This window comes from Berkeleyomyces rouxiae (assembly GCF_048999995.1).
Source record: "Berkeleyomyces rouxiae strain 22BRR77 chromosome Unknown BrBRR77_ptg000005l, whole genome shotgun sequence".
Taxonomy (NCBI): Eukaryota; Fungi; Ascomycota; class Sordariomycetes; order Microascales; family Ceratocystidaceae; genus Berkeleyomyces; species Berkeleyomyces rouxiae.
In genome coordinates, this window is record NW_027396495.1 from 783,049 (window position 1) to 796,699 (window position 13,651).

The window sequence follows — 13,651 nt, forward strand, 5'->3', positions numbered from 1 at the left end:
TCGTTGATTCATATCTCTGCATTCAAATTCACTCTTTTATTTACATCACGGCTCTGGTTTCAGCCTGTTCCCCTTCCTCCTACTATCCTTCAAGTTCCGGAAGCTTGCTCTCTCCTCTATCTCTTCCCCTCTTTCCTGATCGCCATGTCCGAATTCTACATGTCTGTCAGAAAAGTCGTCAAGTCCACCGCAGTGCTGGCCGCTGCGCTGCCGCCCAACAGTCTGATCGTCGACAATGTTGGTAGGTAGCCCGTCTCGAAAGCCTCGTCTGTTCCATGACGTAACCAGGACCTCATCCCCATGCTAACCCGTACCTCCTCCGATTCTAGAGAATGTTAAAGGCGTTGCTCGCACATTGGCCCAGGGCGTCATGAGCTACTACCAGCCCAACAACTCTGCCGTAAGTACTTGCTTGCGCCGTTGTTGAACACCTACGTATCAAACCCCCGTCCTAACGCCTTTCCAGATTCTTATTGGCGATCTCCCCGACCCGTACTACTGGTGGGAAGCCGGTGCCATGTGGGGCGCCATGATTGATTACTACTACTACACCAACGACAGCACATACAACGATCTTGCCATCGAAGCCTTACTAGCACCCGTCAACACCGGCACCAACTTCGACTTTATGCCGGCTGAGCACGCCTCCGAGGAGGGCAACGATGATCTGGGTTTCTGGGGCTTTGCTGTCATGGCGGCTGCTGAGCGCAACTTCCCGCAGCCCCGCGAAGACGTCCCGTCATGGCTGCAGCTGGGCAAAAACATCTTTAGCTCACTTGAATCGCGCTGGAACTCGACCGCCTGCGGCGGTGGTCTCTTGTGGCAAATCTACGCCAGCAACCCCAACGGACTCAACTACAAGAACTCTGTCAGCAATGGTGGGTTCTTTCAGCTGGCCGCTCGTCTTGCGCGCGCCACTGGTGAAAAGAAGTACCTCGATTGGGCCGTGCAGATTTGGGATTGGACTGCCGGCGTTAACATGATTGGTGCCGACTACATTGTCTACGACGGTGCCCATGCTGCTGCTAACTGCAGTGACACCAACCCTGTCAGCTTTTCTTACTCTAACGCAATCTACATGTATGGTGCCGCTGTGCTAGCCAACCTGACTGGCGAGCAGGTGTGGGCCGACCGTGCCCAGGGCATTCTGACGGCCACATCTAAGCGATTCTTCTACCCGGAGGCCAACGCCACCAACGTCATGTACGAAAGTGCATGCGAGACCGTCGGCACATGTAACACGGACATGAAGAGCTTCAAGGGCTACCTATCGCGCTTCATGTGGCAGTCCACTCACATGCTGCCTGCGCTCAAGTCTCAGGTGGAGACTCTCCTGAGCACTAGCGCCCTAGCCGCTGTCAAGACCTGCACCGCCGGCACCAGCGTCTCCGAGTGCGGCATGCGCTGGTACGTCGGCGGCAACGACGGCATTGTCGGCCTGGGCCAACAGATGAGCGCACTCGAGACTGTGCAGGGCCTACTCATTGATGCCACTGCGCCACCGTTCAAGGGCGACCAGCTACAGATTGTCCGCGACGAGCCATGGACCAACGAGCCGACCGACAGTGTTAGTAGCAGCACATCTGTGACGGGGTCGCAGGTCCCGACTCCCGTGCCGGATCAGGCCACCTCGACCTCCACACCGGCTACGGCGACTCCTGCCCCTGCGGCTGTTAAGCGTGCAACGGAAGACAGCGCTGCAGCCGGCCTCTCGGCGCACGGACCGTGCATGGCGGCGGCGTCTCTGTTTGGAACAATGATCGCAATGCTGCTAATTTAAGCCATTTTTGGGTCTCGTCTCTCTTTTTTTTTTTCCTTCTCTTCTTTGTTCTCTTTTCACACTCTCAGGGTGCAGTTTTATTTTGTTCTTTTCTTTTCTTTTGTCTTCTTCTGATTCCCCTGTGTGTAACTAGTCTGTAGTACATGCTCCTTTTTCTAAAAATACAAGCCAATCACATGTCATTCAGCCCCCACTGTGCTTCATACTGTGTTACAACAATGCAATGCCTCTCATCTTGCTAGCATGAAGCCTCCAATTCTATTAATCAACTAACTACATGCATATATGATATCGAGCTCACATGTTCACACGGGCTTCAAGCTTTAAATAGGACAAATGGAAAGAATACATGAAAAAAGTAAATAGTGAATGCTCAAAGTGGTGGGTGGGGATATCATGCGCCTCTACAATGCAAAACAAAACTAATAGAAAACAGAACCTGGAATATTCAAACAGACCGCCCTTCTACTGCCTCTCCTAAACTACAACCACGCCGAGTTGGGCTTCTGTGGCATTGGCGGCACAGGCGGCGGCATACTTGTGCGCGAGTAGTTGGACTCGGTCTCTTCGCGAATATCGCCAAGTGCTGCAATGTATGAGTTCTGGAAGTCGTCGACTTCACGGGCCAAGTCCAGCCCGTTGTCTGAGTACGGTGACGTCGGTGATGGCAGAGCACCAGGTTGGAGGTACCGGCTGTAGGTCGATGACGCGTAGCTCATGGTATTATCTTTGGCAGATTTGGTGTTGGTTGTAGTTGCGGCGGTAGCGGTGGCTGTGGTGGTCACAGTCGGGTTCACGTTTCCGGTGTTGTAGTTGTACTCCATTGCATGTGCTTGCCCGATGCTGTGCGCACGTCCTATTTCGTGCTTCTCGGGCTTCATTTTGTGGTTGGTGCTTACGGCAGCACCAACGGGCGGTAGCGGGAAATCAGCCGTGACGAGGAACATGGGCTCAGTCATGGACGTGGGCGAATGAGACGAAAATGAACCATGTGAAGAGTTAGGACTGAAAACGGTGTTAGAGTGGCAAACATGACAAGAAGAAATACAAAAATATAAGAGTACTTACGACATGGACTTTTCGTTGGGCGGCGGTGACGGCTGGTTACGCTGATTCTTGCGGTAGTAGTAGAAGCCCACAGCACCGAGAGCCAGGAAAGCTGCCACACCGCTGAGCGTGCTGCCGACTACGGCGCCCACGTCGGCGTGGTTCTCTTTGCTGGGGGTAGGTGTCTCGCTGGACTCGGCAGAGGCGGTGGAAACCATTCCATATGCCTCCTCTATGCTAGAGGAAGACGATGTAGAGTTGGTGGTAGTAGTAGTCGTAGTAGAACTAGGATAAGACTTTTCTGCACGGGAAGCAGAAGAAGGCGGGGTTACAGGCGAAGATGTGGTGGCAGGATCAGAAGTCTTTGATGATGAGGAAGAGGTGGTCCGACTGGGGGTGCTGGAAGGAGGTTGCGACGTTTTCGTAGTACTGCTGCTGCTAGCCTCGCCGGTCGGCCCAGGCGCAGGTGTCGGTGCACCAGCACCAACCTCACCATCCTGGGTAGGGTTGGCCTTGATGTTGACCTCTTGGATATCTGGCTTCGGTCGGCCAGCTACGTTCATGAGCACAGTTGCCGGTTGGCTGCCAGGCGTGCCACATCCAAACTGCGAGTACCCGCCTTCGTAGTTGTTACGGTAGCAGACCTGGCCAGCACCACATGTGTACACAAGTGGGTTGACCTCTGCCGGTGGTGGCCCGGTCATGTCAACACATCCAATGAAGATTCCAGTATCACAAGGGCCCTCGTCGGGGCAGCAACCGACAGCGCCCAGGGCCTTGTCGACAGCGCAGTGAGATCCCGGATTGCAAGTAGCGGGCATTAACGGATCGCCATTGATGTAGCCGCAGACTACGTTAAAACGCTTGTGCAAGAGGCCGGCGTGTACCTCGGGGTTTGGCGCAGTCGTCGGCCATGGCTCGGGGTTTAGGCTCGGCTTGTTGGTAATGGTGGCATGGCGACGTGGTAGAGCTGAGGCGGAGGTGTGAGCCAGCGCAGCTACGAACAGGAGTATTGACGAATGCATAGTTGGCTGAGGGGAATCAGATGGCAAGCTGCCAGACAGTCGAAGACGGTGATTGTGCTACAATAGAACAAGAGACTTGGACAAAGGCAATCAGCTAAACAAAAATAAAAGAGAAAAGAAATCAAGAATTAAACAGGTTTAAGCAACAAGAAAGCCGCCAGCAAGAAGTGAAAGGAGAGAAAATGCTGTGAGGTATGCAAAAAATGGTAGAGCAAGAAGAGAAAAAGAAGGAAATGCGAAGAAATAAAGCTACGGTGCAAGAAAGCGGGCACAGCCCCGGGATAAGAAGCAGAAAGAGCGGCAGCAGGACTCGATCCTGTGAAGCCAGAATAGCACGCTTGCTAACTTGATTAATGCAGGTTTCAAAGCACAGCACATCAACGAAAGAAGAGAGAGGGAAAAAAAGACCTAAAACGAGAACAGCAGCACGCGAGGACAAAAGTAGGTCAAGACCTCCCCAGGACGTGAGACGGCCGGGGGGGGGGACGATCCGCAGAGCGACGCAGGGCCTGCGCTCAGTCCCCAGCGAACAGTCTCGAACACACCCGCTTAACAAGGTACTTAGATACATGGAACTGGTCTGATACTTGCCGTGATCACCTGGTTGTCTCTTTTCTCGCTGGTCATCGCAGTCTCTTCTTTCTCGATCTTGGTCCATGACTCTAGGATCTCAAGATTCGATTGCCGCCACCAACATCGTCAACCCGCCGCTCTGCTTAACCATCGTCTTGCTCACTCTCCCCATTCATCTTCCTGCCGCCCATCCCAAACGTCTGGCTCGTCAGTGGCGGCTTTGTGTCACATGTGGAACAGGCGTCTTCTTCTTCTCTGTATTGTTCTCCGTGACGATTTCTCATGCATACGCCAATCCTTCTCTTTCCCATTCGGCAAGTTAGTTTGCCCACTGCTCCGCCGATCTCTACCATTTGTAATGCCTCTAGTACTTGTGCCTCTCTCGTGGTGCATCGAAGCTATCTATCCCCTCTCCTCTGTTGCTCTCTCTCTCTTTCCAGCGCCGATTCCCGGCTTGAAAACCCTCCTCTTCTTTGGCCACGGGCGGACAAGGCGCGTTTGAGAACAGGCCAAAGGATTCACCGCCTACTATTTTTGCCCTGTTCTGATCATCCTTCAAGATACCGTCCAAGGGGTCCTCGCGTGGCCATCAGATAGCCGCGTGGCCAGACAGCTGGAGCCAGCTGGCTCCAAGTGTTGGGCTTGTAAGCCAAGCCCATCCACGGACCATTCGCCGATTTCTCTCAGCCTCAGTCCTGATCTCATCTCTTGAGCTTCCTCTTTTTTCTTCTCTCGCGCCCCAGATCTGCAAGTCACGGTAGGATCACCGCGACAATCCCATATCTCATGTCAATGCTCGCACCTCTTACACACAGTCCCCGTCCCCCTATATGAGCCGTGCCCACATACCCGCCCACACTGTTATCCACATACAACTTTCCGTCTCTAGCACAGTGCCAAGACCACAACTCGTCTTTCCAACTCTGCGCTGTTTCAGAGCGAGTTCGATATTGCATCCTCCTCTTCTGGCTTCAACGCCAGCGTCTAAACAATCAATCTTTGTCTAAGAGAGATGCCGTAGGCGTAGGCGGCGTGTGCACGGATTGCAGTTTCGCAACTAGTAGTTTACCCTTCTCGCTTCCCAGATGCGAATGAGCTTATTTGCAACTATGGGCCCCTGTAAAATCACACAAGCAATAGTTGGTGTCTTTAATTTCCCTTCCAGTTCCGTCCCCATCCAACAGCTTGGTAAGGCAATCAATCTCGTGCTCCAGCTCCTCATAAGCTGAGCCTAAATAGACAGCATGAGCTTCACCACCCTCACCTTTAGCCTTCAGTCTCACCTCCTTGCCAAAACGCGGTGCTTTCCGCTTCATCTCTGTGTGGCATCGACCCTGCAACGTTGAAAATCGGCCGCACCTCATACCACATGTACACATTTATATCTCTGCCATAATGCGTGTCTGCGTCTTTTTCTCTCGTCTGTCTCTCTCTTCTTCTCGGTAACCGGAGATGGAAACACTGTCACAATCAGCAAGGGAGAAGCTCAAAGGCTTACGTTTCCCTTGGCCCAGGGGCTGTTTCATGTTTTCTGTCGTCTCTTTGTGGGCCACACTTGCTGCTGTGTCCAAACATTCCAGGTGAACCTTAAATTGAATATTGCCACATCTGTAACCTAGGGTCCGGACCCTAACAAATGCATGCACCGTGGGCTCGGGTCGACCACAAAGCATTGGCCGTCGAGCTGACAGGTGCATATACCGCTTCCCAGCCACACCAGATGTCAGTGCTTGCTTGTATGTATGTACTTTTGTGCAAATTAGACGCTGGCCTTTGTCCTGTTTTCCTCGTACGTCATAACTCCGAAACGACTGGGCCAGAAAAGGCCGCAGTGGCAGGATGAGTGCAGCCATTGCTCTGTCCCCTGAACCTCTGATGCGGGAGTCCGTTCATCTTTGAGCTCCACCGCAGTGCAAACAATCTACAGTAATATCATCGCAGCGAATATATATTCTGCTTTGAACCATCTCTCGTACCACAAGAACATTCGGCAAGTATTTCTCGCACGACATCGGTGTATGTTTGGATTTTCTTTTTCTTGGTATTGCCATGTAGCACAGAAAAAAAAGGCAGGAGTGACACTAGCGAAGACACTCTCGGAGGAAACAGGCAAGAGCGAGTGGTTCGCTCCTTCCCCCTTGACGCGATGGTTCCTTTCCTGGCAAACCCCAAAAACTCGAGTCTAGGTGTGTAGCAGTTGCTCTTTTTATTTTTCTTCATCACATCTCGAGTCTCTCTTGGACTGAAGGAGACTTTCTCGGGCGTCAAAAGAAAAAAACTCGCTGCTCCCCTACTCCTTTTCTGCAGCAAAGTTTCTTGCTTGTCTTGAGAATTCCTTTTGGCTGATCTGTTGGCGAGGTTATATTAACATACCTCTGCTGTTATTCGCTCTCCATCTGCTTGACTTTGCGAAACACCTGGTTTTCCTACCTTCGCTATGCCTATCAAAGTCAAGATGCGCCGGCCTCGCCAGGCCTCGCCGGAGCCGCCACCGGTGCCTAGCTCTCCTGGCGAGCTGCCCAACATCGATGACGATGACACTTTCCATGTGGTTATCAGGAAGCTCTCACGGTAAGCCATATCTTCAACTTCTCCGTGTGTCTGATAACTAGCTGATTGACTCTTATTTTCCTCAGATACTTCATCGAGTCTATTCATGTGCCCTCGTCTTTCGAGCAGCTGCGTACTACTGTGGCTGGCGATTGTGTTCAGTCTTTGGTTGAGCACTTGACTGTGACTTGCCATAACCGTTGCATCGTCAACGCTCTTTTGTAAGACAGCCATATCTCTCTTTTTCTCATCGTGGATTTTGAAGGGGCTCAACGTTCCCCTCACTTCCCCAGCCGCTTTGTTTTGCCCAGAGACCATAATCTCGATTGGCCTGTCCCTCTTCCCCCCTCGTCAAAACTATACCCCAACGAGACAACCCGCCAACCCAGGCCTTGCCCACGTATCCCTTGTCACAGAAAAAAATCCTTCACGCCGTCAGTCGGGTCAACCGCACCATCGCTAATATTTCTTGCCTCAGAGCCCTCAAGTGGCACTATGACGCCCAGGACGAGGACCGCGGAGTCAGCCTCTCCCGTGGTTATGCTTGCGAAATTGTTGCATGGCGCTTCCTGGCTCGGCTCTCGGTAAAAGAGACTGTTGACTTTTGTCTGCACGAGATTGATGAAGAGGATCAGGTGCATTACCAAGACGACCACCACGCAGGGGGTGACAATGACTTTGACGAGACTCAAGTTGTTAGCCAGACTTTACACATCACCCCGGGCGCTCATGATGAAGAAGCCAACGAAGTGTCGCCGCTGCTCTCCCCGAACCAGTACTACGGCTCGGTGTCCTCCCGCCGCACAGGCGGCGCTGGCGCCCGCCCGGGTAGCAGCTCTAAGCGCTACGAGCTTGTAGGCGCGCTGTCGCGCCTAACCATGAGCTCTAGCAACATGGAAGAAGACGACGCTGGCTCACTTCAGGACCCTACAGGCCCGTTCCGTGGGCTTAATGCGCTGGAGATTGCGGCCATATCCAACTCAAAGAGGTTTCTCAGCCACAGCATAGTCCAGAAGCTCATCAACGGCATCTGGAACGGCGATATCGTCTTCTGGGACAGTCTTGCTGTCAACGCCACCAAGAAGCCGCGCTTCTACAACCCCGCGCAGAGCGACCCGTTCTCGCGCCTCCGCGTGCCCAAGTATGCCAAAGCTTGGGAAGTTTTCTTCTTCTTTACCTTCCTGTGCTTATACTATGCAGTTATGATGGAGCGCAACCCCACCAGTGTCAGCGGCAAAGAGGTGCTCCTGTATGTCTGGATTGCGTCCTTTTTTTACGACGAAGTCAGTGCCTGGATCGACGCTGGCTCAATATTCTACACGTCTGATGTCTGGAATATGTTTGACATGGTCATGATCTTCATTGCACTTGTATTTATTGGCGTGCGCTCTATCGGATTGTATTACCAGGATGATCATATTATCGAGTTCTCTTTTGACATCCTTGCGATAGAAGCTCTGTTCATGGTACCCCGTATTTGCTCCATCCTCAGTCTGAGCCCGTACTGGGGATCGTTGATTCCGTGCATCCGCGAGATGGCCCGCGACTTCTGCAAATTCATGGTGCTGGTTGTAATCGTCTATCTTGGCTTCTTGACCACCTTCTCGCTAATTGCGCGTGAGGTCTACAGCCTTCCCCACATGACCATGATGCTGACCAAGATCTTCTTCGGTAATAGTGGTGTTGGTTTTGACGCCATGGACAAGATTGACCCGGTGTTTGGCCCACCCCTCATGTTCACCTTTGTCATTCTCAGTAACTTCCTGCTCATGGGCTCGTTGACTGGTATGCTGTCTAACAGCTTTTCGCGCATCATCACCCATGCCAACGAAGAGTACCTGTATGTCTACAGCGTCTACGTGCTTGAGGCTTCCACCTCTAATCGCTTGACCCATTTCATGCCCCCCTTTAATCTCATTGCCCTCGTTATCTTCCGCCCCATCCGCCTGTTTCTAAAGAGTGACACGCGCTTCCGTGCCGCGCGCATCGTCCTACTCAAGGTCACCCACTGGCCGGTTGTCGGGCTCATCAAACTTTATGAGGCACTGTTTGGCGATGGCAGCAACCTCGCGCTTTCTGGGCTAAAAGGCCCTGCTCCGACCCGTGGTCTGTCTGTTAAAAACAAGCCGCCTGCTCACTTGGGCCGCCCAAGTTCCTCTGATGCACAGGCCCCGACTTCCCGAACACTTGGTTCGCTACAGGCGGATGTAACTGTACACGGAGCTCAGTCAAATGCGGCACTAGAGGCCAAGGTTGTGGACTTGACGGCCAAGATCGATCAGCTCATGATGCTTGTGCAAGCAATGCAGCAGCAGCAGCTGGGGACATCGCCGTCCAGCAGCAGCTAGGCACTCCGAGTCGGACAAGAGTTATTACTAAACGAAGATATCTCAAAAGGCACTAGTACCAGCACGATGACTGAAAGAAACTAGGTTGATATCGTCACGAACTTGTATATAACTTGACTTGAAGAGGGAAGGCTTTATTCAGGTAACTGTTCACTCAATGTGATTTGGTTGTCTTCATTTACCTGTTTACTCGTGAGGATTGTTGTTAATTTGACTTGACTTTATTTTACGTGACTAAGCTACATGAAAATCATTACACGGCCCGCCGTGAGACGGACACAGATCCCAGCAGATCTGCTAGTCATGAGAAAGCCCTAGAAATCGGGGCTTTTCAACCCCCGCGCGAGCGTAGGACATCTAGTGGGTGGAATTCTGCATGTGTGGTACAAGGAAACCAGTAACAAAAGAAAAAAAAAAAAAAAAAAAAAACGGAAAGTATACAGAAACGAACGCAGTAAAGCACATGGTAGCAAAAGAAAAGACAGAACAGAAGCAAAACAAAAAACGAAAAACCATATCTTCGAAAGATGGCGCCGCAAACAAAGGAAATATGTGAGAAGGTGGTGTGGGTTTATTCAGCCTGCGTGGCGCTGGGCGTCAACTTCTTTGCGAGAGCGCGGAAGCCCTTCTCGGAGACGATCAGCTTCTGAATGAATCTTTCTTGGAAAGGTCTAGCGACATGGGCGCAGGTCCATGCGTGAAAGGCAGACTTCTCCTCGTTGCAGTCTGGGCAGAGTAGTTCGGCGTCTTCGTGAGCAAAGCGGCGGTGGTACTGGGCGAAGTCCCCATGAGCGGATCTCGCGCTCAGCACCCGACCAACCGTCTGTCGTCCGAAGCTTTTATACTCGTGCTTCCAGAGTTTGGGTGCATCTAACTGGTGTGTCAAGTGGGAGGGCTTCTTCTGGGTGTTCCACCACTTGTCAGAGCCTTCCTGGAGCCATGTTTTGCGCCACCGCTGGGCCCGGGCAAGCGACATAAACTCTGTCTCTGCGTGGTCCCTGGCAGCGCCTCCTTTTGCGCGTTCGTCAGCCGCTTCGTTTCCCTGCACCCCCATGTGACCAGGAACCCAGTGTACGTAGGCGGTACAGCCGGGCCTGTGGGTGTGCCAATTGCGAAGCTTTGATTTGACGCTATCGATCTGGTTTTGGGACGTTCCGATCTTTGTTGTTGGGTTGAGGATGCGGTCGACAACACTCCTGTTGTCCAGGCAGCGGTGTAGAGTTTTGCTTTGACCCGCGTATTCCACTTCAGCACACTCAAGTGCGTGAAGGGCTGCGATGGCTTCGGCATCTGCGACTTCATTCCATTTACCCGTTGGTATGGACCCTGCGAGCGTGTCCTCCGGGTACCCTACGACCCAGCCTGCTCCGGTGAAACCAGAAGCCAGCATGGAACCGTCCGAGTACGCCCATATGTCGTCAGGACACCTGCTCCGCCGTTCGGCGTGTCTCTGCACCTCCTCCTCCTTGTCGGCGAAGGGCAGAGATCCAGGGTATGGTGATATAGCTGTTTTGTCATACAGGTAGCTGGCCTGTGGGATTGATTTTGGTAGAAGCCTGCGGAGTGCGTTAACTCGCGCGTCTCTCTTGTCCCGGACTATCATGTGATTGGGGTCAAGGGTTGCTAGCCGGATGGCTTCTCGGTGATGGAGGTCGTCTAGGATGAGTTCCATCGTGGGGATTTTGGCTGCGTGATGGAGCAGGGCGGTCGAGGTCGTGCAGTACACCGGGAGGGCCGCCCGGAGGGCTGCCCGTAATGTCTTTCCCAGTTGAGACTCTAGATGCACAATCTGCCGCCTGCGCGTCCGTAAAGGCCACCATGCGACCGCAGCAAACGTTAGAATTGGTATGACACACGCACGCACTGCATGTGTCAGGAACTCTGTTGGTGCCCCTTTGTAGACTCCGGAGAGCATCCTGATTCCACTGATAGCCTTTTGGGCTTTCCTCACGGCCAGAGCGACCTGGGGGCGCGGAGACTGCTTTCTGTGGAGGAGGACGCCTAGCCAGCGTAGGGGTTCGTTGACGCCGACTGGAGCGAGGGATTGTCCATTGGGGAGGATGACCTCGGGGTTCCCCATGTTTCGCTTGTGGGTAATGTGAATATACCCGGATTTAGCCCAGTCTAAGGAGAGCCCGTTTCCGGAGCACCAGGACTGAGCCACCTCGAGGTCCATCTTGAGGAGAGCAGCATTCTCTCTGAGTGTTAAGGATTTGGCTACGAGACACCCATCGTCTGCATAGCCTAATGCCGTGGGGACTCTTTCGTATAGCGGGGCCATGAAGAGGAGAAAGAGTATGGGTGAGATTGGTGAGCCTTGGGGCAGGCTTCCACCGAGAGGGGTTGGTTGGTCGTGGAACCCATCCAAGGAGATAGTGGAGGTGCGACCTGACAAAAAGGAGGCTGTCCAGCGGCATATTGAAGCGGGCCATCCTTGTGAGATAAGCCGGTTCACCATGCGGTTGGGTGTGACGGAGTCAAAGGCTCCCTTGATGTCGAAGGTAAATATAGATGTCGATCGGCCTTGGTTCTTGGCTTCCTCAAGCTCGTCATACAGGGAGAGGATGAGGTCGGTAACCGATCTTTTGGGCAGTGCGCTTGTGTAGCGCGGAGGGATGATGCTTCTTTCCACAGCAACATATGAGAGTCTTTTGGCGATGAGACGCTCTAGTGCTTTGCCTAGTGTGGGTAGCAGAGAAATAAGTCGATAGGAGCGCGGGCTAGACATGTCCCTGTCTCCGGGTTTCGGGAGGACCACCATCGCGGAGTGCTTGAATGATGCGGGATGGTGGCCCCAGCGGATGCAGCCGTGAAAGAACTTCACGTAGATGTCTTTGAGGGACGGCCACGTGAGTTTGAGCGCTGCATTCGGGATGTTGTCGACCCTAGGGGCGGTGTTTTTTGGTTTCCACATCGCGTCCCTAATCTCTTTCTCTGTGAAGCTGTCCAGGGGGTCTGTCGCGCGGACAAAGGGCAGGGGGTGGTCATCGCTGACAGCCTGCTCCGGCACGTGAGTGTCACGGAGGAGCTGAGTTTTGTCAGTCGGAGCTGTGATTTCGCGCCCGTCGGGTGCCTTGAGCGGTGGGCTTGTTAGTGGCAGCGGTTTGTGCGCCCACTTAACTGCTCGGAAGAGGTCCTTGGCATCCTTAAGCTCGGCGATGAGAGACTTAAAGAACTTCCTTTTGGCGTTACGGGCCGCCTTCCTCAGGCGTTTTTTTGCACGTTTTAAAGCGTTACGGCGGACTGGATCTTCTCTTCGTTTTTTCCAGCGCTTTCTCACTTTGCGGTGTTGTATCGCGGCCTCCTTGCACGAGGAGTTCCACCAGGGGTTGCCGCGGCCTTTATTAGAGGACTTAGTTGTGGATTTTGTCAAGACGTCGGAGATGCCCTGTTGCAGTTGGGCCGCCAGGTTGTCAAGCTCTAGATGTTTTTGTTCAGTAGGTAGGGCAGAAAGATTTGGGTAAGTTGCCTGGAGGTGCGCGGCAAGGGAGCTGCACTCTCGTTCGAATCCTTTCTGGTCTAGGGATTTCATATTAACTTTGTTCGTAGGCCGTCTGCGTGCGACTTCGCATCGACTGATTGTGACCACCACGGCGGAGTGATTGTTGCCGCATGTGAGGGCTTCGTCGAGTATTGCCTGGGCGTGGAACGTTGATGGGATGTTGTGGGAGATGATGGAAAGATCCAGCACTCCTCCTGCATCATGGGTGGGGATGTTGGGGTCCGCAAGGAGGACCGAGTTCGAGTCCAAGAGCCAGTCTGCAAGCATGTCGGCATTACGGGTCGACTGGAGCACCCTGGCATCCCATCTGGGGTGGTGTAAGTTGAAATCTCCGACTACCAAGTATGTCGGGGACAGCGTGGCATTGATTAGCGGTTCGGCAGCTTCGTTGGTTTGATGGCTGCCTGTGCCACTGTTGTATACATTGACGATGTCTAGAGGTCGGTCCCGTAGTCGAACCTGAATGCACAGGATGTCGGTGTAGGCGCCGAAATAGTCGGTCGAGTGCGCGAGAATGTCCGTACGGACGTAGGTCATCACTCGGGGGCGGGCGGTCCACTTCTGCAATGGGGCGAAAGTGGTACATGCAGGGTGTCTCTGCGTCTTTTGTCTGAGGAGATCAGAGGAGATCCACGGCTCCTGAATGCAGACGATGTCGATCTTCTGCGTTGCAGCTATTTGAAGGCAGGCTGCGTGCACGGTGCTAGATCTATGGGTGTTAAGGTGTGCAATTTTGATCTGGCACCCAGTCCCCTGAGAGACTTTCATAGCCGTATGGGGGTTGGGAACCGTATTTTGTGGCGGTTGTCCATGAAGACTATCGTCT

General features: G+C 53.1%; 4 protein-coding genes across 4 annotated transcripts; 2 read left to right on the forward strand and 2 right to left on the reverse strand.

The window, feature by feature from the left end:
• Window positions 1-144: 144 nt before the first annotated feature.
• Window positions 145-1,780, forward strand: BROUX77_005343 (uncharacterized protein; the record flags this gene model as incomplete). The annotated part of the gene is made up of 3 exons (XM_073750206.1): window positions 145-241; window positions 330-400; window positions 467-1,780. 3 exons carry the CDS (start codon window positions 145-147, stop codon window positions 1,778-1,780), a joined length of 1,482 nt encoding a protein of 493 aa, XP_073604229.1.
• A 482-nt stretch (window positions 1,781-2,262) lies between these two features.
• BROUX77_005344 (uncharacterized protein) lies at window positions 2,263-3,852 on the reverse strand (the record flags this gene model as incomplete). Its single annotated transcript, XM_073750207.1, has 2 exons — window positions 2,263-2,785; window positions 2,849-3,852. The coding sequence occupies 2 exons, from the start codon at window positions 3,850-3,852 to the stop codon at window positions 2,263-2,265; spliced, it is 1,527 nt and encodes a 508-aa protein (XP_073604230.1).
• A 3,010-nt stretch (window positions 3,853-6,862) lies between these two features.
• BROUX77_005345 (uncharacterized protein) lies at window positions 6,863-9,323 on the forward strand (the record flags this gene model as incomplete). Its single annotated transcript, XM_073750208.1, has 3 exons — window positions 6,863-6,996; window positions 7,062-7,196; window positions 7,454-9,323. 3 exons carry the CDS (start codon window positions 6,863-6,865, stop codon window positions 9,321-9,323), a joined length of 2,139 nt encoding a protein of 712 aa, XP_073604231.1.
• A 571-nt stretch (window positions 9,324-9,894) lies between these two features.
• BROUX77_005346 (uncharacterized protein) lies at window positions 9,895-13,362 on the reverse strand (the record flags this gene model as incomplete). The annotated part of the gene is made up of 1 exon (XM_073750209.1): window positions 9,895-13,362. One exon carries the CDS (start codon window positions 13,360-13,362, stop codon window positions 9,895-9,897), a length of 3,468 nt encoding a protein of 1,155 aa, XP_073604232.1.
• Window positions 13,363-13,651: the final 289 nt, after the last annotated feature.